We start from the raw sequence: 23,756 nt of genomic DNA on the forward strand, positions 1-23,756 counted from the left end.
GCCACCTGCCTAAAATAATTCTTTGCACACTTTGCAATTTTAGTGAGCAAAGATCTATATATACACCATGGCAAAGTGCACCCTCACACAAATCCTGTATCCCTTTAAGCACCTGTGTACCTACGAGAGACGGAATGCCCAGGAACTGTAGCTGTGGAGTCAGCTTTTTAATGCAGCCCCCAGAGTTTTTCTACCCATGTCCTGATCAATTTCTTATGCATTCAGGTGTTTCATTGATTTACATTTAATTGATGATCTTGAATGTAATCTTGCCTGTAATCCTGTAAAGCCTGGGACAACCCAATACTTTTCCTTAAACCCCTGGCTGCCTGTTGGGAGGAAACACAGAGGTCAAGTTAAGGAGTGGGAAAACAAGAGACTAGGGTAATGAAGGAAGCTTAAAGAATAAAAAGCACCTCTGATTCTTAAACTGGTTCAGACACCTGGGCTGGTGGGTCAGGTGCACTCCAGAAGCAAAGCAAACAAGTGCTATGTCCAAACCTGAGAGGAACACAGTTATTACAAAATCACTGGTGAAAGGGACCCACAAGGATCATCCAGTCCTGGCCCTTGCACAGCACACCGCAACAATCCCACCCTGTGCCCGAGAGCGGTGTCCAAACACTCCTGGAGCTCTGGCAGCCTTGGGGCTGTGACCACTGCCCAGGGGAGCCTGTTCAGTGCCCGACCACCCTTTGGGAGAAGAAAATTTCCTAAAATCCGACCTAACCCTCCCCTGACACAGCTCCAGCCGTTCCCTCGGGTCCTGTCCCTGGTCACACAGAGCAGAGAGCAGTGCCTGCCCCTCCTCCTTCCCTCCTAAGGAAGCTGCAGAACTGCTGTGAGCTCTGACCTCAGATTTCTCCAGGCTGAACAAACCCAGCGACTTCAGCCGCTCCTCTAGGACCTTCACCCATATTCTTACTGTTGAATTAAAAAAAAAAAAAAAAAAAAAAAAAAAAAAATTGAGGAAAATACCTTCCGCTCGGACGTGTCGGGGGGCTGTGGCCGGCCGGGGCCAGGAGCGAGGCCAGAGCCGCCGTGTCCGCCGCGGCCCCTCAGCCGCCCTGCCCTGCCCTGCCCCGCCGCGGTGCCGTCGGAGCGCGGCCGCCGGCCCCGCACGCCAATCAGGGCGGCCCGCCTGCCTTCCTGTAGGTGTGCCCGGCTCACCTGGAGCCGCGCTCGGCACTCATGACATACCTGCGGCCCCGCGCAGGGCGGCGGCGAGGCGGCGGCCGAGGGGCGCCGGGAGGGGCTGCGCTGGCTCCGGCCCCACGATGTGAGCCCGGCGCAGGTAAGGGCGGCCGCCGGGGGCGGCGTTGCCGTATTCCCGGGAGAGGCGTTGCTGTATTCCCGGGATCGCCGTTGCCGTATTCCCGGGAGAGGCGCGGGCCTGGCGCCGGATCCCCGCGGAGCCCGGGCCGGGACGGACGGAGGGGCGGCTGCCCCGCGGGGCCGGGGCGGGGGCGACGGGCGGGCTCCGGGAGCGCGGGGCGGGAGGGTGGGGGGGGGACGGGACAAGGGGGAGAAGGAAGGGAGGGAGGGCGGCCGACCCACCATTTTAGGACCCGAGGGGGACGGGAGGAGGGATCTCCGGGGAACGAGAGCTCGCTCCTCCCGCGGCGGGCCCGGTGCGGGTGCGCGGTGCGGGCGCGCGGTGCGGGCGCCATCGGGGCGCGGAGCCTCCCGGGGTCGCGGCCGCCGCGGGGGCGCTGCGGGAGTCCCGGTGCCCTCTGAGGGGGCGGCGAAGGGGGCTCCGGTCCGCCCGGCCCGGGGCAGCCCCTGGGGGCCGCATCCTTGGCGGGGGCTCCGCGCCCCGACGGCAGCGCCCGTCCCGCCCGCCGGCCCCCGCTCCCCTGCCCGCTGCCGTCAGCAGGGAGGGCCCGGAGCGCAGGCCCGGTCCCAGGCTTGGCTGCCAAGCGGCAGCAGGAGCCTCTTCCCGCAGAAATGGTGCCTCCCACGCAGGAGCGAGATCCCACGGTGTTCGCCGGGTTTTCAGCTCCCGCCGGGAGCTGCGGCCCGGGAGTCGCGGGGGTGCTGTGCTTGAACTCTGGACACCTCCTTGTTTTCTTCCTTGCCTCGTGACTTTTATGGCCTGTCACGGAGGGAAGGCAGAGGAACGAAAGGCGAGATCCCTGCCTGCTGCTCGCTTCCTGCCTCCTTCCTGCAGCCCCGGCCACCGCAGCAGCTCTGATGGCAACCCCAGCGCCACAACCAGCCTGCCAGGGGGGGAATCCGAGCTCCCACGGCTCTCACCTGACCCATCGTCCTCCCAGCACCCATGTTTGTCCTTGCTTGATGCTTCGTTTATTCCCACATATTGGCTAAGACTGCATCAAACCTGGTAGGAATTATGGGGTCAGAGATCTGAGCTCAGCTCATCAGTGTTGACTTGTTGCAGATTTTACCAGGGTGCTGCTGGATGTGAATGCCAATGCTGGCTTCTGGAGCTGGGTGCCTGTTCCTCCTGGACCAAGCCACATGTGTGATGTGTTGTTGGAAGTTTTGTGACCTGATTCCTTGGTGTTTTGGAGTTTCTCATAACCTAAACGACTTGGAGATGGCTTGGATAAGGGCAGAGTCCTTTTAAAGGGTGGCACCTGAGGGAGGTGGCTTGGTTTGGAGGAATAATGTATGGGTGACCCAGATTTCAGAATTGCACCTGAATTGGACGAGGAGGAGGGATCCGTAAATCAGGCTTGAAGTTGTAACAAATCTGAACTCTTCTTAGTTTTTGTTAATGTTAGGAGCAGCTCAGCTGGCTTCTGTGTAGAACCTCGTTTTGCCAGCTGGTGATTTGAGGGTGGCATTTGTCCCATCCTGCCTGTATAGCAGCCTCATGGTCTGGCTAAATCTCAGTGGGGTTGTACGGTCCAGTCACTCGTGACAGCAGGCGACTGGGCTTGAGATTGGTGCTCCTGTTCTCTGAAATAGTGGGACACAAATACTTCCTCTGGGAACCTCTTGTGCATCCTGATAGATTTTGATGGTAAGAGTCTGTTCCGTGGGCCTTTTTTTTTTTTTTTTTCCCATTTCATCCTGCTAACTTTAGATGGATGTTATTGCGCTTGTTCTGTTGAGTCTTATCCTTTCTTATGGTTCACTTATTTCATGTGCTTTATAGCAGGAAAGAGCCAAATTATGCTGTAGTTTTTGATGGTTTTTTCCTTCTTTTTTTCTCTTTAATGTATTCTACTTTGGAGTCTTGTTTAAAGTGGGCTGTTTTATTTAATTAGTTTGTATTCATATAACATTCACTCTCCATAGTCATTCCAGGCAAAATTTAAGAAACAGCCCGCAAGGGATTTCAAATTCTTAATTGGAATCACATTTTTTTCCAAGGATGTTTGATTCTAAAAGTTTACTGTGCTTTCCGTCATCTGGTATCTTTCCAGTTGATGTTGTTTGCTTAGTTACTGTTTGGCTAAATTATCCACAGCTAGTTTATTTCAGTAGTCATGCCTGGGAAGTTTTGCAATTCCTTTCCGCTTTGCAGCTCCTCACTGAACTCCCGTTGAATCTTTTAATGAAGTACTCAGAAGTGGCTTCAGTGCAAATGCAGTTGTGCTGTATTGTTTTGGCACTTGGGCTCTACAGAGAGGTTATTTCCCTCTTTCCTGAGGTAATCACATAGTTGATGCTCAGAGTATCAGCCAATTGGAGACAGATACCTTCACCTGACCCCTGGCAGGTATTTACATTCCCAGCTGGTTATCACTGCATCGAATCCCAAATTCTACTAGAAAAGTACCCAGTCTTGATTTCAAGATATCAAGTGATAGGCTGCACTGGTTCCCCAGGTAAATTATTCCAATGGCTGATTACCCTCGCTACTTTCTTATCTCCATCTGTTCGGCCTGGCTCCTAACCATGAAGTCTTGATGCAAGTTTTCCTGCCAGATGACGGAGCCTGTTGCTGCCAGAATGACACGTTCCAGCTAAAAGATGGCCTGCTGTACTGCAAGTCCATGGCTGTTAGCTGTGCTGACCTCTTCCTTCTGGGAAGAGGCAGCTGTGGAGCTGGAGTCTACGTGATCAGTGTGGTTTAGAGCAGCGGTGGAGGGTGCTTGGCCTGATGTTTGTGGCCAGGCAGGGCTTCCCAGGAATTGTGATTGAATAACTTGTGTTGCTTGGAGTTGGGCTTCACTTGATGAGCAGCCCAGCAGAACAACAGGCTGCTGCTGAAGGAACGATCCAGTTCTCATCCAGTCGTGACTGCAAGCTCCTGCTGCTTCCCTAGGGTCGGCTCTAGTGACCCAGTGGCCTCAAATCAGTCCAGTCACTGCTCCAACTGAATATTAACCCCCTTCCCTAAACAAAAAAATATGGAAGTTGGATCAGCCAGAGAGATTGCTGAAGAAGTGTAGCATGACACTGGGCATGAGAAACATGGTGAGGGACCACTTCTTCCAACAGCAGGATTAGGTGCCAGAGGGAATCACACATTTAGTTCCTACATTTCTGGGCTTGGATAAACAGGCTGTGGTTGCACAAATCCTCTCAGCTGGCACTGCTGTTGAAAGAAGCCGTCGTGCCTGCCTGTTGTCATCCCTGCTGGTTCCCTGTTGCGGTTTGTTGTGAGACCACACATAAACCTATGCCACCAGAAGAGAAAGAGCAGAGGATGGAACTCCTTTTGGCAAGCTGAAGAGTTGGTGAAACTAAGAGTTGTCACAAGCACACCTTACCTTAAATCTTCATGGAAGGTGATGTATCTTTTCGCCTTCCCTCTGCAGCATATGTGTGAGAGCAGCTGCCCTGATTTACTCAGTAGTGCAGGTTAACTCTGTTGCATGGCTTGGGAGAACTGGGTTTAACCAGGACTGGGTTTAGATCAGCGGCTTTTACGTCTTTGGTCAAGAAATGTGTGTTGAAATTTGTTGTGTGGGAAAGCGCATTTAACGTAAGAAAAGGAGGTCTAAGCCTTGGCTGTGACATGCTGCCACCTATGAAAGGTTCAGTGGTGCAGAAAAGTTCCAAGTTAATGCATTCATGCATTCTACATGTGAGTTCTCAGTGGTGCTCAGTGCTGAGCAAGGTGGGGTGCCCTTTTGGGAAAGCTTCATTAATCTTGTCTCTTCCATTAACAAGGGACTCCAGCTTCCTTGCTCTTTCAGTAGAATTGATTTGCTGAGACAAAACCCATTCCCCATTTATTATTTGAAACACCATTCCTTCAAGTCCCATGCAGAACACTGCAGGATGAGGAACAGAGCCTGTGGTGGGGACTTCTTTTGACCTCATGTTAGGGGGGTTGGATTAAAAGTGAGATGAAGTCAAAGAAGAAATTCCCATGACTTTAGTACAAGTTCAGTGCAAGGTCAGGGGGAGGGCTATTGGTTTTGATAGTGGAAAAAATTTAGAAGAGGGAAAGTTATTATCATGACATATACAAATTTATGTAGATAAACAGACACATATGTAAATGTGTACAAAATAGAGGATGTTCTGATGCTGGGGGAGGTTGAGGAGGAGTGGCTGAAGAAACTGTAATTGGATAGCACACAAGGAAGGAACTGAGGTGGGAGGAAGCACAGGACCCTGCTGCCAGGAGAATACTGCATTAAAGCAGAGCTGGCCATAAATTCCCTTCCTGAAAACATATCCTATTTTCAGTGTCACGGAGAAGTGTGTGACATTTGGACACCAAGCCACCTTTTTGTGATCTCAAATTGAACACCCAGGTGCAGGCAGGGGCTCAGTGTGTGAGGTTCACTGCCCATGGCCTCGCTGGTGCTCAGAGTCATTAAGCACTGGGGTTCCTGGTGCTGATCATACACAGAAAGTCGCAAATCTTTACCTGGGCCAGGCTGGGGTGGTGCCCAGTGGGACCCACGAGCTGGGTGATCCCCTCCATGGGCAGAGCGGAGGTGTGCACTGGTAGCAGACCCAGCCTTGCACAGGGTGTGACTGGAGGAGGAGAGGGGAGGGACAGCTCCTGCTTCGTCAACAAATCCAGCAGTAGAGTTTATGAATCTGTTCGGGTTGTGGAAGCCCAGGGATAATCAGGGGACACAAGTGTGAGTTACAAGCAGACCTGTAACTAGTTGGACATGGTCCCTGTTCCCATCTGCCACAAAGTGGCTGCCATGGCTACACTTGCATATTCACTTGGTAATAGAAATTGATGCACAAAGCAGCATTAAGCTAACACAAAGGCCACTAGTGGGATGAGTAGAAGAAGAAGATGCTTTGCCCATGACCTTGCTGGGCAGCTGCAAAAAATCAAGATGTGTAAGCTATGTGGTATGTGTGTTTACACTCACATTTACAGGTGTAATGATCAAAAATGCCTACACAAATTGTTTGAATACCTTAACTCTTACCTGGGCCCTTAAATCTTCACTACAGATTGCTGTCCTGTGATGAGAGGCTCGTGGAAACTTGGAAAGAGTACATGGGAAGAGTATAGCTTTCACAGCAAAAGAAAAGATGCCATACCAGTGCCTAGCAAAGCTCTGCTGCTGTAGCAGCAGATATCTTTAGTGGGTCTGGGCTCCAGACAAAATCCTTGTATTAAGCCTGAGTTTAGATGCAGAAGTTTTGCTGTAGGTATTCAGGTGACCAAGGGTAACTCTAGACCTGTGAAATGTAATCCAGCTGCAACATTTGAGTCACTTTCCTTTCTGAGGTACTCCGAGATTGCTGTCTGGTTTTACAGGTGAGGGCTGCCAGGCTGCTTGTGAAGTTGAGAAGGTGCAGTGTGTATCTGTTTCTGTTCTGTTGCTGGATTTAGGGGAGCAGGGATGTTCTGAGTATGCTGCCAGCTCTGCAGGACAGGAACAGTGTCTCAGTGCACAGTATTTAGAACAGTGAGGATTCAGTCCTGATGGTTGGTATGGCTCAAGTAACCCTTCTCATTGTTAGTTCTCTTCTTCTGTGACTTGCTTTGCACATGAAGATGTTTCAGGCTTGAGTCCAGATACAACAGAGCTGATAGAGTGCTTTGAGAATGATGCACTTTTCTCTCCTTTCTCCACCCCTGCCCACAAGACTGTAGAATATCCTGAGTTGGAAGGCACCCACAAGGATCAATGAAGTCCAACTCCTAGGCAAGGTGTTTTCTCCTGGAAAGGCATGTCCCAGGTATAGGCAAGCAGAATCCCAGGACGGGCAGTGGGAATAGCACTGGCAAGGCTGCAGTACAACACACAACCCTGTCATGGCTCTATGCTGTGACAAGCCCTGGGGCAGAGAGAGAATGCTGTGGGGAGACAGGCAAAAGGAAGTGGGACTATCCCACTATTTTTACAGCAAATTATGGGTTGTGGCATGTTTTCTTAAGTGTGCAAGTGATTGAGGGAGATGGGTTTGCCCCTCAAGTCACCCAGTAATTTCTTAATAACTACTGGTGCTGTGTATGGGAAATACATGACTGCACTGTCACTCTCTTCTCATCTCTGGGCACAGCTGGGAAGAGGGAATGTTCTGTCAGGGCATCGTGGGGAAGGCTGAAAGGGAAGCTGTAAGGTGTTGCTGTAGGCACGGGGTGAACACTGCTTGTTTTGGTGCCATCTGGGAAGGCAGTTGTCCTCTGACACCACTCCTACAGTTCACCTTGTCTTCCTGCCCCTGCACAATGAGTAAACTGAGCTGTTTCATTTCAGAGAGGGGAGAGAGAGGAAGGTGAGCAATTTGGAGGTATGCTGGAGCAATGAAATGTGCCTTATCCTGGAAGAGCAAGGCCAGGCATGCAAATTATGTCATTGTAGTGTGTGCTCTGTCACAAGGGAGGGTCAGGGCCATGAAAAGCAGCTAAAAATTGTGTCTGTGTCTATAGAAGAATCACGACAGCTGAGTTGCCCAGTGTCTGAGTTGTACCAGACACACCACAGACATTTTTCCTTCATTCCATACCAGTGTCATTTTTACCTATCCAGCTGCTGAGGGTGTGATAGCGTTGATATCAGACATGAAAATACACATCCAAGTGTAAAAGGGAAAAGATGGATTGATTCTGGCTCTGGTAGTTCTAGCAAAATGGCTTTAGAAGAGACCAGAACAAGAAAAGGCGAGATGTATTGCCTTGCGTGTGCAGTGAAAACTGGCATGGTCAGAAATCTCATGTTCAGTGAGGCAGTATGGAAGCAAATCTACCCTGAAATGTATTATAATTGTGTTTTACTAGGATTTTGCCTTTGAAAGCTTAATTTAAAAGGTGGCATTGTAAAAGGTTTTGTTGTGACTGCTAAAAGAGTGAAGAAAGTGCACTGAAAGGGGAAGAAAGGTATTAACTGATGTGGGAGACAAATACAGAAGTGTCAAGGAAAGCATGTACAAGAACACCAGCTTGGTTTTAAACTATGTTTTGGTAGAGAAATACAGTTTTGTGTTTAGTGGGAGCAAGAAATACCTGATGCTATATGTCCCAAGTTCATAAAATTGATAGAATTGGAGAAAGGGTCTACCCTGAATGTTGGCACAGTGAGAAATAGACAACTGTGAATATCTGACATGTGTGAGGTTATGGGAGTGGGGCTTTCACTGACTGGGCAGTGAGATCCCTCCAGTACAAGTGATACCAGAATGAGCCAAAACAACTACATTGTGTGAAAGATCTCTATTATTTGTAGTAAACAACTTTACAGCACAAAAGGAAAACATCTTAGTAATGTGTTTTGTTATCTGGAAGAACTTGGAGGCAAAAAGACACGGAAGGAAAGAACAGAGTGAGCAGTTGATATATTTTTGTTGGGGAAGGGATTGCTTAAATAAGACTTTGCTTATGGTTGCAATCAGATACGGGGTTTATAACAGGGCTTTGCATATTCAGTACACTGAGCAGCCACTCCCTGCCTAATCCTCAGAGTATGGCTGTGAGGTAGGAGGTACTATTACCCCAGCTGCACCGACGACCCTCAGACAGGCAGAAACTGCTGCAAACAGCTAGAATTAGGAACTGGAAATTCTGCTGGATGAGGGCACCATTCTTGGTTGTCTTAAAAATGCCCAAAAACTAGTTACAATCTAAGTCTTCTGTAGAGATTCCTTTTAATGAATGGCTGCAGCAGGGCACTGAAGGAAGGAGAGCTCCCAGTATCCTAATGCGTGTTCTTCCAGCCTGGATTATGTTACTGGTGATAACAGCTATCCTTTGTGGGCCCCGCTGGCTTGAAATTTCTGCACCCGTGTTTAACTGCTCATAGGCCATAGCTGTGAGGAGAGGCAAGACTTAAAACAGCAGGGTGCATCTTTGTCACCTTCTGTTAGGGCAAGTGCAGGAATAGGCAAAATGGGGTGTTGCCCATGTTTGCATCAAAAGCAGCCATGCTGTGTGTCCTTCTGTGGGTATAGCTGTAATTGCTGTACCTCCTAATTCACTGGCACACATGGAAAAGGTGAGGTGCTGGCTTCAGTAACAGGCAGCAAACATCTGTGCTGAAAGCTGTGTTCCTCAGGTGCATCAATCTGGCAGAGGTAAGACCAAATTTTCCATACAGGAAGGTGTTTGGGAAGAGGACTCCAAGGAGGAGAGCTCTGGCTCTTCCCTCTTTTTTGGGCATGGTCCACTGGCAATCCCGACTCTTCCCCTTGAGGCGCTCTGTTGCTCTTAGCTTTCCCAAACTACAGTGGTCACACCACATTGTACTCTTTGCTGTTATGTCGTGATTTTTAAGCACAGCAAAGCATTTTGCCCCGTGCCAAGTCCAACGAACTCGTTTAGATGAGGTTGGGCAGTGTCAGAAGGTACAGCTGAGAGCTGCCTGTGAGGCTGCACTGGCAGAACTCTGCTACATCTCACTGACCTTGGCAGAGATGGGACATTTTCGTGTTTATTTATGCCCCGCTGATCAAAGCGCGTTGCAGGTAATGGGAAGGCAAAGGAGCCAAGTCTCTGATTTCATTTGCCTGGTGCCTATGGCTTCCCATGGGAAGTCTCTCATGGATGGGAAAGTATGCACCAGTCCAATTAGAATATACCATGCACGCCTACGTAGGCCAGGGGACGCGAGGACTTTGCATTCCTCAGCCAGAGCTGTCGTTTTGTGACCGTGTCATAAAAGAGGTGAAGGAAATTGTATCAGCTCGATTTTCCAGTGTTACTCATGGCCACTGTTAAGTTGCCTCATCCTCTAATTTCTCACCAGCACACTGAAGTCAGGAGCTTGGGGTGAATTTGAGGCACACAGACCTTATTTTATGCCTCGTCATCGCCATCTGATAAGGTGGGACCTGGGAGGGGAAAGAGAGATGTGGTTTTACATGCCACAGGGCTGAGGAAAAGGAAGCCGTAGGCCAGTCGAGAAGAGTCAGAGTTGATGTCTTCAAAGACTACCAAAGGGCAATCTTGGGATCCTGATTGCTCAGCTAATATCTGAAGAGCCATGCAGCCATCAAGGACTGCTATTTTAGGAAATCTAGAAGGGTGGTGGTGGGAAGCAGACTCTGCCCCCTCATTCGTATACAGAAAAATTAAAATGGAGGAGGGAAGGATTAAAATATCTCTAATAGTTCCTTATGCATTGAAACTTGTTTAATTATTAAAGTGGGAAAAATATTTTAATTAATGCATCATAGAAATGCTTGTGATATTTCTGAGCTGGTATAAAGTTAATGCTTTAAAGTAATCTACACTTGGAGGTGTACTGCACATGAAAGTACGTGGACATAATTTTTGCCCATTGACAAAGAAGGGGAAATAATACTGAAATAGGGAATATCAGTATTGTTCATCTGTGTGTGCTGTTTCTTAATTTTTTTTTAAGATTCTACCTGCAGGGCTCTACTTTTTCTTTTTAAATTTTTATCATATGCTGTGTTAATGACAGTATTAGGAACTAATGCTAAATCTTAACTAAACATCTATGTAACTACTGTAATTACTACTATAAACTTTGAAATAAGGTTGTAGTAATTGGTAAAGCTGGTTATAAAAAGCATTTTCTGAGATTGATGTATATCAATTACAGCATTTAAACCGCTGATTTATACAACTTTTCATAGCTTGAGCTGAAAGACAAGGTCACAAGAATGTCTTCCCTTCCCCTTCCCTTTGGAGTGTTTCCATGCTAGACTTTGCAGGTTTGAGGAGGTTTCCAGGGCTTTTCCTAGGATCTCCTTCATGTTACTTGTTTTCAGAGTTGCTCACAGGGGCTGTCTCCTAATTAATCTCAATTTCATGCAATATCCCCTCAGAGCCAGCCTTTTCCTACGGGGAGAAGGCTGGCTGTGGGTTCACCAGAACGGCAGTCAGCGGCAATAATGAGACAAGGAAACATTAAACCATAAAAACAATGGCTCATTTGGAAATGGTTGTAAATCCAATTAGAATATCCTGGTTCCCTGGTGCCCACTTCTCACCTGGGAGGGCAGCAGGCGTGTTCCTAGCAGAGGGCCAGGACTGAGGGTGTAAAACCCCCCTGCTCTGCTGCTGTTGGTGTGTGTGGGCTGCCTAGGGAGCACCTGACTCTGTGTGTGGAGTGCTTGGCAGTCACACATGGAGAGACACCTACGCTGGAGCGTCAGGGACTGGCCTGTGGATCCTGGGTGTGGTTTCACCAGAACACAGGGCTAAGTCCAGGTTTCTGCTTTCCTGCTCCTGCTTTGCTGCCCAGCCCAGTGTTCTTGTCCTCTCATGCCGCTTGTACAGCTGCTCTGAGGTCAGCACAGGGAGGACATGGACCTGCTGGAGCCAGTCCAGAGGAGGTCACCAGGATGGTCTGAGGGGGGAAGCAGCTCTGCTGTGAGGAAAGGCTGAGGGAACTAGGATTGTTCAGCCTGGAGAAGAGAAGGATTTGGGGTGACCTCACTGTGGCCTTGCAGTGCCTGAAGGGAGCCCACAGGAAAGATGGAGAGAGACTCTTGACAAGGGCCTGGAGTGACAGGACAAGGGGCAATGGCTTCACACTGACAGAGAGGTTTACATTGGGAAGAAATTGTTCCCTGTGAGGGTGCTGAGGCCCTGGCACAGGTTGCCCAGAGCAGCTGTGGCTGCCCCATCCCTGGAAGTGTCCTAGGCCAGGCTGGACGTGGCTCTGAGCAACCTGGGATAGCGGAAGGTGTCCCTTCCTGTGGCAAGGGATTGGAAAGAGATGGTCTTTAAAGATCCTTCCAACCCGAACCATTCTGTGATTCCATATACAACTGCTGCAGGGAGCTGTCAGGTTTATCTTTACTTACTTACCTTTTCTCCTGTGTCACACCTTTATGGCTGCTCACATCACTCTGCTCCTGGGTTGTGTTTTTTTGGCTCGACAACTCCCTGGGATGGCTCATACATGGTCATGTGTGCACTGGCACGAGAGAGATGTTGGCAGCAACCTGGATGCATAGTAAATTGGTCTGTTCTGGATTTTCAGGGTTCCACATCAAGTCTTAGTTGAAATTTATTAAGAACTGATTCCAGGTGGTGCGGGATAGTTTGTACAGTCAGCAGCAGAAGGCATTTTTCTTTTAAGGAATGGAATATAAATAAATGAACTTTGCAGAGTATCTGCAAATATCTACATTGGGCCTGACAAATTTGATCGTTCATCTTTGTTAACCCAAGTATATCACAGTGTATTTCACTGCCCTTTTTTTAGTTTCTGGTAGCTCATGTAGCTCACTGTATCAGACCTAAATATTCTGCACTGTCATCAGTCCCAACCTTTGAAAAAACAGGGATCAGGCATAGAGGGGAGGGGGAGTTGCCCTTCCTTTCCTTAGTCACAAATTAAGGTTTAGGATTAAGAAATTAAGATAAACCCAGACAGCGAGATCTAATTTTTGAGTCATACTTAGTTTTTCAGGCCTTTTCCACGCCCATTAAAGGCCATACGTCCATTTTTTCTTAATTGTAAGCCAAAACTCTCACATAACCACATGATTCTAGGAAGTGGGACTGTATGAGAAACAGAAAATGTTGTGATGTGCACAATAAACCTGTGCCGGTTGGCCACACAAGCCTTAGACCGTGAGTAACAACAAGTTTTCCGTGTGTTTGCATTAGTACCTTCCTATTCAGCACCCACACAATTCCTGTGGCTTTGGGTGTGTGAAGCTATTTTTCCACAAGGGAGAGGGAAGGGGTCCCCGCTGGTGTTTTCCCACATTTACATTTCTTATAACATTTTATTTATATCTGATACTTTTTGCTTCCAATAGCAAACTTGTCTCATTGTAGCTTCTTCGATCTAAGGATACCAGTTAAATTTCCAAGAAAAAAATGGTTTGTTCCCTGAGAAGCTGGGTTAGGGGAGGGTTGTACCAAAACCTGTTTTTCCCACACACATCCCTACATCCCTTTTGGATGGATTTTCTTTTTTCTTTCTTTAGATGCAGTTTTCAATACAAAGTTCCATCACTGTTACAGTATTGCCAAGTATTTTTCATTATGATACAAATCTCATCACTTTTTCAAACAAATCTCAGTGCTGGAGTCATAAGGTAATTAAAACTGGTATGGGGAGCTAAGGCTGAAAGCATGCATTCTGAGGGCACAACACAAGGATAAATGTGTGATTTTGTTGTTGTGGTTGCTATCTCATGGGATTCTGAATCCAACAATTTTTTATTGTTCTCTCAATTGGTGGTGCAATATTGAAGGCAGAGCATGACACAGTTTTCTGCTGTTGTTAAGGCTGATGACATTGTGCTGTCACTACCATGGAATGATATACAACTGCAAGTTTATGGGTATTTTAGCATTTCTTTTTAGTTGCATAGGATGTACTTTATCTATTGTACAAAGGCAGGATTTTGCCAGTATATTTCTGGCTGGGTATATATCGGTGTTTAGCTTGTCAATTATCCCACAGTGCTAAAATGCTCCAGCTTTATCTTCTGTGGGGCTCTGACAGCTACCAGAAATCTGACAATTTTCAAGGTGGAACTTGATCTGGCTGTGAAAGAGGTTATATTACGTGTTTGCCTCAGACAGGATAACTTTGGAGGCCCTCTCTGCAGGGCAGGACAGTTTGTCACAGTTCAGTTTGCTGAATATTGTTCATCCTTATCTGCTGTAGCTTAACTGTGCTCGGGATGGGTACAGGTAACGTGACAACAGCTGTGCTCACAAATGGTTCCACTGTGCAGGCTGGGCAAGGCCAAGCTTTCAAGTGTGTTTCCAGGTCCTTTGATGTTTCAAGGGCATTTGCATCTGTCAGAATGATTTGGTGCAAACATGAGTGTTCTTTAATCTGAGACTCAAAAACAGCAGCGTGGGATTCTTGCTCATGCGTCTGTAGCATAGTAGGAGACTCCGAGATTTCTGCTGCTAACTGGAGAATCTCTCCCATGAAGGTCCTGAATCATCCTGCTCAAAGAGCAACTGGGAACTCCTTGAGTTTGTGGCAAATATGCCATCTAGGAATGTGTACAGCAAGCTGCTAGCAGACACTTCTGCATAAAATGTCGTAGGGGAAGTAATTGGGGAAGTTCTTGCCGCCTTTTGTGCTCCAGATGTTTCTGTCAGTTGTGTCTCCATCCCCAGAGTTTGTAGAGAGACCGGCACAGAGCAACTTGCAGTGACTCAATACATTACTTTCACTGTGGGAGTTCTGCTGCTCTCCAAGTAGTGCCAATAATCTTTCTACTGAGCTCCAGCAGTGAGAATCATACACTATTCTTGTTTATTCTCATATTAGAAGACTGCTTATATATCAAGGCTTACCCATTACTTTTATGAATATAAACTTAACCTCTGCTTAGAGTGAACTGAGTTTTTTGCTGTACAGGTGACCCCATTTTATCTTAAGAGTGAATCACTTTTATTGCATCTCTGGGAGGTGCAATGTACAATCCAAGCTGTGTTCTTCACTTGCTGTTTGCCAAATGTTCAGTAGCAATTTCCAAGATGAAATTTTGTTCAACCCAAAATCATATTTCTCTGACACTTTTTTTGTTAGCATTAAGTATTATAATCTAGTTCAGTAGAAACCAATGTAAGAAAAGTATGGAAAAGTATCCTTTTATTTTTTTCCCCCTCAGGTGGTGAGTCATTAGATAATTAATAGGCTCAGTGTATCTTGAGTGTGCCTACCATGAGTGAAAGCTGGTGAGATGCGACTGGGTGTGTTAAAACTTGGGCAAACTCTCTGCACTGGTATCACTGGGAGGTCTCACTCGTGTTTCTCAAGCTTCAGTAGCAGCTCAGATGCATTTTCCAGGAGGTCAGGTACTATTGGCAGCTCCTGATTCCCAGAACATTACCAGCGCTGTGTAGCACTGCAGTAGACTCTACATTATTTTGCTTTTTTAGACCACCTTTCTTACTAAGTCCTTTCCTTCAGCAAAGCTCCTTCTGCTCTCCATGCCCTCAAAGCTGACTCCACGAAACATTGTTTCCCTCCTTCCTTCTTATCTCTAGCACCCTGTGTTATCTCTTCCTGAGCTCAAGAGTTTTGACCCCCCTCCTTCACCTCCCTTGATGGGTTGTACAGCGATAGAGCAGCCTGGGATGGTGTGTGAAGATTGGTGACTGTTTCTTTGCAGGGGAATATGTACAGTGGGAATCTCTCACGTAGAGGGACACGCAGCTGAGGAAGCCAGCCTAAGCATGGCAGGACTAGCTGAGGAAATACAAAAATTGAGGTTTGTGGCAGGGCAGGCTTTGTGTTCAGTTTCGTGGGTGTCTCATCAAACTGAAATCCAGTGTGTGGCTTCCTGGGAGAGATGGTGCTGTCCTGCACACTGAGCTCTGGATTTTGTAAGGAGGAAGGCTGGCTCTGAGCTGATTCAAATCATAGAATGTTAAGGAATTGGAAGCGACCTTAAAGATCATCTAGTCCCAAACCCATCTGCTGTGGGCAGGGACACCTTCCACCAGACCAGGTTGCTCAGAATCCCATCCAACCTGGCCTTGAACACCGCCAGGGATGGGGCAGCCACAGCTTCTCTGGGCAACCTGTGCCAGGGCCTCAGCACCCTCACAGGAAAGAATTCTTTCCTAATATCTAACCTAAATTTCCGCTCTTTCAGCTCCTTGTAGAGTGTACCTGAACTGTGTGACCAAGATGATTAAACCAAGCTGAGGTAGCAGGAAAAGGCTCGGGGCAGCCTTGTTGTTTTTTGGCTGGGTGTTAGAGCCAAACATGGAGCTCTCTCCTGCCTGAGCTACAGCCCTTAAAGCCATCTTTAGCATTTTTACGCCAGGTTGTGGCTGCACCAGCAGGAATAAGCCCAAACTAGGGACTACTTGGGAAAGCCTTTGTTTCAGTAAGAAAATGGGTGTCCTTGCCCACGCCTCTCAGACGTTGTCGTGAACAGGTTTCTCCCCTTGCTGCCAGAAGCTCACGGCTGCAACTGGGCCGGAGCAGCTCCATGCCCCCATGGCAGGGCAGGACTTTCTCTGCTGGGAGCGTGTTTGCAGCAGCCTGGGCGTGTGGGCTGTCCCATGGCCCGCGGCAGGGGAGCAGGATGGGGAGCAGGGCTGAGGGCGGCCGGGCGGCAGCCGGCACCTCGCAGGGAGGGCCAAGGTGGCAGGTGGAAAGCTCTGTCTCTTCCTACTTTTGGGGGAGGAGGATCTCAGGGCTCCACTTGTGTGTAGCCTTGCTTCCTGGCTAGCTGAAGGGCTTGTCTGTGCTTGACAGCACTTGTTATTGCTCCTTTCTTGTTTGTTGGAGGAAGGGGGGAGGGAAGCTGAGGTACTTTCTATTTAAAACCAGAAGTGTTTGTCATCTCCGTCCAGGTGAATTAACCCACAGTGGAAGGAAGTACGACATTGATGTTGCCTTTCGTAATCTGGGAAAGCTGTGGATGGATTGTGCCCTCATGCTTTCACTGCTGTCCTGTTCTGCTCACCAGGCCACCTTCTGCACCCTTCCCCTCTCAGATTTTGTGACTGCAGCAGGACCAAGCATCACCCCTCTGTTTTCATGCTAGCATGTGGCCAGCTGCTCCCTCTCACTGTTCCAGCTTGGAGGGGTTCTGTGCACTTGCAAGCACCTACAAGCTGGGTGCATGGTAGCTGAAGTCCTGGTTTTCCAGGCCCTCTTGGGAGAAAAGCATGACTGGCTTTATCTCGACAGGGAACATCAATTTACCTTGTTTCATAGACAGAGCATATGAGGGAGTGATGGCCAGCCCAACATCTGATCCAGTGAGAGATGTGAAAGATCAGTAAGCCCCAAAAAGGGAAACCTTTGAGAGTTTGCATATCCTGCCTAGTGGCAGATGCTAGATAGGTCCTGTGTGCTGCTCTGTCATGTTATTGGCCCTACTGAAAATGATAATTGAAAGTTTGCTTTGTGTAGCTGAGCTCCTGGGGGTCTCATGGGCCCTCTGCTGATGGAGCAGACCTGCATTGGGAGTTTAACATGGCAGTGCTCCACAGGCACTTTCTTCTGGTAATTACTGGGCTCTTGTACGTAAAGGCTACAGGTGCTGTCAGTCTTGTTTCATTATTTCCTCTTCCATCTCCATGAAATCCTTATTGCAGACACCTGTCTTCTACTATGGTGCACCCAGCCTTTGACCGGGAGCTTAACAGTTTCCCTGGTGAGATGCATAAGCCCTCCCCTCCTGTCTCTGCAGAAAGTTTGCCTGCTCCTTCTCCTGCCTCACTTCCCAAAGCTCCTCTCTTGCTCTCCCTGAGGTGTGCAAAACACCTGGCAGTAATATGATGAGACAAATCTCACTTGGCAGCTTCCAGTGTTGATGTGCTGTGCACCTCCCTCTACCCTGCCTCCCAGTATCATCATGGAACTGCTCCAAATGCAGCTTTAAACTCGTCCTTTCACCTGTCCAAATCCTTGCAACAGAGCCATGGAAATGGAAACTGGGGTTTTGAGCTTAATAAGAGGAAATTCAGTGCTGTGTACGTCTGTGAAACAGCACAGTGAGCAAGAGTTCTTCTTCCCCTGACAAAATGTGGGCTTGAGTTTGAGGACCTTACTATTCAGACCTTTATGAGCCATCCTATCTTTAGTAATAGTAAACCTTCCTTAGGCAGCAGCTTGTGTCTCCCTGAACAGTCTCTCTGCTCCTGGGGGGCCTGTTTTTGAAAACTGTCTGTATTAGGTATGAGAAGTAGTACTTTTCTAGGCCTTGAGCTGAGGAGACTCAGGTGGGGTAGCTAGGAGAGCCAAGAGCAGTGTAGCACAAGAGTGATGTGATGTGGAACCTTTGAAAAGACAGTTTAGCAGCATCCAGGTGGTTTAGTAGCAGCTGACAGCAGCAAGACCTGGTGAAAACCCCATGGGAACTCCATGAATGGACACATCTCTTTGAAACATACAGTTTGTTGAAATTGTAACTATTACAAGTGCTCACTGCTTGGGAGGGAAAATCCAAATTGCTGAAAATCCCTGGTTTTGGCCTGGTTTTGTAAGAAAACTGTCTTTTCACTATAAACAAAAACTAAAGATTACATGAGAAAAAATACACAGGAAGAAGTTAACTGATAAGTTAACTCAATTGGCTAACTCAGTTATTTTCCTCATATTTTTTTAGAATTGAGGTTGTTCAGCCTGGAGAAGGGAAGGCTCCAGCGAGAGCTCATTTCAGCCTTCCAGTACTTAAAAGGGGCATATAGAAATAGGGAGAGCTACTTTTTACATGGGCAGGTGGTCATGGGACAAGGGGGATCTGTTTTAAACCACAAAAGGAGAGTTTTAGATTTGACATTCAAAAGAAGTTCTTTAATATGAGGGTGGCAAGGCACTGGCCCAGGTTGCCCAGAGCAGCTGTGGCTACCCCATCACTGGAAGTATTCTAGGCCAGGTTTTGCTCAGGGGCTCTGAGGAACCTGGGATAGTGGAAGGTGTCCCTTCCCATGGCAGGGGGTTGGAACTGGATGATCTTTAATTCCTCTTCCAACTCAAACCATTCTATGATTCTGTGATGACAATACCCATGATGAAGGTGTATAAAGTGCTTCAGTTCTAACCCCAGAGCATGCGCTCCTTGCCTTCAGAGCAGGTGTTTTGTTTCACTTGACGCAAGGGAAAATAGAAGCTAAACCAGCTTTCAGGCCAGGTGTGCCCTGGCCGTGGAGCTAACTAGGACAATTAGTTCAGATGTTAATTATGCCCTTACTTCTTTTACTTTGTGTGGGATCAGAAGTTGGTACTTGTGACTACAGAGCCACTCTAGCACAAGGAAATCACCACAGAAGAAAAGGGAGGGAGCCACAGTGGTTTGTCTCTTTCTCAGGTTTTTTCCAGGTAGAGATTGTGGGTCACAGTAGAAGCCAGAAAGATAAAAGTGGTGAATCAGATTCTTCCGTCCTTTCACAGACATATCCCAAATGTGCATTCCCTAGTGCTTTGTCATGTCTGAACTTCAAATGCAATAGTGGATGGGAAATTCCACTATATCCTTTGGGAAACTGTCCAACAATCCTGAGATGGCTTTTTTTGGTTTTTTTCTTTCCCCCTCCCTAAAAGAGGGATGACGTAGTTTCTCTTTATAGTCTGTAGACTAGTCCACACACACCAGAGCTACTCCTCTCAACCCATGTGGTTTACAGCCTTCAAATATCTTGTGTCATGTGTCATGTCCTCATTACCTGTTAATCAAATTCTTACATTCCTGTGTCTTGTTAATTAATTTCTGTGATCATTTGCAATGAGGTCCAGACCTACACAGAGATCTGTAAAGAGAGCCATCAGCTCCAAAGAACAAGCAAAAAATCAGAGAGAACTTGAAGACTCAGCTAGAAGAGGCCAGGAGTATTTGTCCATCATGCCCCAGGAAAATTAATGGAGATTTTTGATAGTTTTCTTGTTCTCTGGATGCCTTCTGGTACCCCCTTTTGGGTCTGAGGTAACCAGCCATGGCCACCACTTTTCATAAGCTGCCCTGCAGCTATTGCAGAGAGCTCAGCACCTCTGCTCTTCGACCAAAGTCACTTTGCATGTGAAACTAAAAAGACACCAGTGGGTTTGTTTTGGTGTTACTCTCATACTGCAAGCTTACATCTGGTGTTTGCCTATCCTTAGTCTTTGTGTTTGTTTCCCAGCTCTTATCACCTACTAGGTATGTGGTGTTGGTTTTGTTTTTGGTTTTTACCAGCTGCAGTAGAAGCAGTGAATTAGATCCATTGTATCATTGTGAAGTAGTAACAGAAAAATGCATTTTTCTTCAGCAGGATGTGTCACTGATGGAGTCTGAAGAAACCAGTGAGGGAGGTACCACTCCCCCACAAGCCAGCAGTACCACTGGGGAAGCCTGGGATTCTTCAGCCGTGGAAGGAGAGCATCATGCCACTCACACAGCAGCCGAAATGAGCACCTGTCCATGTAACTCTGCAAAGGGAGCAGAGCTCAGCACGCCCAAGGACTGCCTTGCTGCTCCAGGGAAAGCAGCAGAGATGCTGGGCAGACCCTCTAACTCTATGCAAAAAGTGCCAGCAGGACTGGAACAAGGCCAAGGGGATACAGAGCCTCAAAAGGGACTCTCAGAATTGGAAGGAGAAATGCTTTTAGAGGAGGGTGGACTGGATTATTCTCTGAAACTTAGGCAATTGGAACTGGTTGACCTGGAAAGCAACCAGGACCCTTCCTCTCACAGCAGAGTCCAGGACGAGCCAGTCCCTGGCAGCCCCATCCTGCAGGCTATGAACCTCAACACTGTGTTTCCTCAGTGCCAGGCAGAACTGGCTTTTCATGGCTCAGACCCTCAGGCCCAGCAAACAAAATCCCCTTTGGCTGATGCCATTTCCTCTCAGAGAGAGACACCCAAGTGCTTTTTGGTCTGTAAAACTGTTTCAGAAGGGCATTATAAGGCTGAACCCTTTCTGGATAACATCTCTAAGGATTCTTTGCAGGAGGTTGATGCTGGTGCAGAGAAGGAGCAAAGCACCCAAAAGGTGGCACCAGCACCTGATGAGCAGCCTACCTCAGAGGGGGCTGTAGAAGACACAGCTAAACCTTACACTTCTGAAGATGTTCAGGAAAGCTTAAGAGCACCTCAGGGTTTGGAAGAGAATACAAACTCTTCCCATCAGTTGCCTTCCACCTTAAGACGTGACAGCCAAATGAGTTCACTACAAGCAGAAGGAAACACCCCAGCTGGTGAAACAGGGAATACCAGCACGGTCAAAGACCAGGGAATGGTTCCTAAAGAGAACTCATCTGCTTCCAAATGCCTTCATCTAGAAGATGATCACAGAAAAACTGAGGGCAGACCTGCCCCTTCAGCAGAGAGTGCTTTCCAAGGAAAGAGTACTGATAAAAGGACGGAGGAAGTGAATGCTTCACAGCATAAGGAGCCAGCTCAGGAGGAGGCAGTGTCTGAACTTCAGCAGGAAGAGGAGGAGGAAGAGTGCAAAGAGCAGAATCTGCCAGAAGGCGGCAAACCTTTGGAGCTTAAAGGTCAGAAAAACAAGGAACAAAAGGAGCAGGAGCAACTGCAGAGGGAAGAGCTCAGACTGGAGGAAGAGCTCAAACTAGAGGCTCTATCATCAGCTTTTGGGCCAGAGATACCTTCTGTTCCCAGGCATACTGTGGATGTGTGTGGTTTGGAGTATGCTTCATTGTCTGAGCAAACAGGATCAGCATTTCCTCCTGGGGAACCTGTCTCTGTGGATCAGCATCCTGGTGAGGACGTGCTGCTGAAAGCCAGTGTCACAGAAGCAGGTTCTGGATGTCAGCCACCTGCTGTCGGCCCTCTGTCCTCAAATCACCTGAAGCCAGGGGGTGAAACTCCACACATGTGCCATGTCTCTGACCAGGCAGAAGACCTGGAGGACTCTGGCCGCTTTTCCATCGGTGGTCAGGATATTGGAGAAGCTCATTGGGATGATAAGACACGACTGGGCAGGGAGAATGAGCACAGTGATGGTCATGGAAAAGCTGTCCAGAGGTTTGATAAAAGAGAGGCACCCGTCTGTGGAAGGGTGACAGCACCTTTCAGCTCAGAGAACCCAGAGGTTCCTCTTCCAGCACACCCTTCCTCTGGTACCAGTAACTTGGAGCCACCTGATCCCATAGATCTTCATCCCATTACAGGAAAAGCTGAGCTTTGGAACTTCATTCCAGCTTCCCCCTCAGAGCTCACCTCAGCAGCGTCAGCATCTGTCTCAGAGCAGGAGGGTGCCAGAACAGCCTCTGTGACCCCCGAGCACTGTCCTGGCACCCTCCTGAACGAGCTGCCAGACTCTGCAGGAAAGCCACCCAACCAAGCTGCTCCTGCACAAGGGTGGGACCCAACACCAGCAGAAACTGCTGTTGTAAGGACAGATGGAGGGGAGGCCAAGACTTCCCATGAGCTCCTTACTTCTGAGGAAGGCTTTCATGAGGACCTTAGTGGCCCAAATTCTTTCTCTGTGATGTACACGAGCTCCCTTCCTCTACAGGGGAGCCTTCCTGGGGATAGGCGGTCTGTGGCTAGTATTGCAGGGCCTCTGGAACCATCCCAAACACCAGGAAGGACTTCCACTCCCCTGAGCCACCCAGAGACAATTCAGCAAAACTCCCCCGAAAAAAGTGCCATTATCCAAGGAAAAGAAACGGGAACAAATGTGGATCATAAAGCACAACAAGTGCCTTTATTTGCTGAGCCTGACTGCAGTTTCTTCCAAAAAGAGCCTGGATCCAGAATTTCCAGTGTCCTGAGCACCCTAACTTGGCCCTCTGAAGACAATACGGTCCTTGCTGAGAACCAGCAAGGACAACCTCTGTCCCCTGTATCCCACTCAAGCCTACCTCTGGTGTCTGAGCCTGATGCCAAACAGCTTCGTCATCCTCCTTCCCATGTCCAAAGGCCCAGTCAACCTCAGGCCCCTGCACTCCATGCAAATCACCTTGTTCCACCTCCAGCCCTCGAAGGTTACCAGCCACTGGCCCCTAGACTACACTCCAGGCCCCCCCTCAGCTCTGGAATGGATGATGATAAGCTGGGAGCCATTCACCCTGCTCTAAGCCATCCTCTCCGGACTGCCACCTCTGCATCCGATTCCAACTCTGTGGCCTCTGCTTCTGATGGAGAAAGTCTAGCAGAGAGAGATGACCTTGTTCCAGTAAGTGGAGAGTGGGATCTCAGTGACTCAGGTCCCCATGATACAGAGACTTCTGATGACTCAGGGGTCAGTTTGCTGACCAAAAGTTTTTCGGCTCTTGGAAGCGAAATGTTGGTTGGCTGCTCTGACACCAACCCTGAAACAGCGGATCACCACATGGATATAGAGAGTGGAAAATCCTCACCTGACCACCCTTCTTGGCCCTCATTGGAAGGCTTGATAACATCCCCAGACTCCAAGAGCAGAGACTCTGCACAGCTCCTTCCAATGCTTGCATTCACCAATCCAATCCATTTCTTCCAGCTCAGCCCTCCATCGCCGCCGACCACCAGAACAACCTGCCAGGACGAGGAGCTGCGATGGGAGCAGCCTGCAGGCAGCTTTGGTGCGGACAGAAAGAACATCCAGGCTCCACTGGCAGTCACAGAGAAAACAGAAGGTGAGAGGAGGGTCAGACAAAGGCTGGAAGGAGAACACCAGCCAAAGGAAGAAATGGCCAAACATGCACCCTTGGGAAAATCATCAAGTTGGCCAGACAAAAAAAATATTGGGGTAGCTGTGCAGGAGCCAGCAGCCAATCAAGAAAACCCAATTAAAAGCCGAGTAAAAACCAAGGACTGGCACCGTCAGGGCCTGAAGAGGATGTCAGTACCACCGGACATCTTGCAGCGTGAGTCGTCTCTTCCATTTCCCTTCTTCCTTCCCCCCTCCAATTTGGTGCAGTTATCAAAAAGTAGGATTAAATTAAATAGACAGTGTGATGGAGAGGCATGAGAGCTGAGAGCTTAGCACGGCTCTTGTGCCTTTCTGGTGATATTACTTGCTCCAGCCCTCTTCTATCCTGCCCTAAGCTTCCCTTTCCAGCTGTCCCCTC

The 23,756-nt window shown here is 48.3% G+C and overlaps 1 protein-coding gene across 5 annotated transcripts in view; it reads left to right on the top strand.

Moving 5' to 3' along the window:
• Positions 1–1,209: 1,209 nt before the first annotated feature.
• The window catches only part of ARHGEF5 (Rho guanine nucleotide exchange factor 5), a 33,450-nt gene continuing 10,903 nt past the window's right edge, over positions 1,210–23,756 (top strand). Inside the window, exons 1-3 of one of the 5 annotated variants that reach the window (XM_048300355.1) lie at positions 2,353–2,989; positions 20,009–22,882; positions 23,186–23,552. In XM_048300355.1, the coding sequence (XP_048156312.1) occupies positions 2,987–2,989; positions 20,009–22,882; positions 23,186–23,552 (3,244 nt within the window). In that variant the 5' untranslated portion in view covers positions 2,353–2,986. The other 4 variants (XM_048300354.1, XM_048300353.1, XM_048300352.1 and 1 more) reach the window with 4 other exon arrangements.

The sequence above is a fragment of the Corvus hawaiiensis genome, chromosome 4, assembly GCF_020740725.1.
Source record: "Corvus hawaiiensis isolate bCorHaw1 chromosome 4, bCorHaw1.pri.cur, whole genome shotgun sequence".
In the NCBI taxonomy this organism is placed as follows: domain Eukaryota; kingdom Metazoa; phylum Chordata; class Aves; order Passeriformes; family Corvidae; genus Corvus; species Corvus hawaiiensis.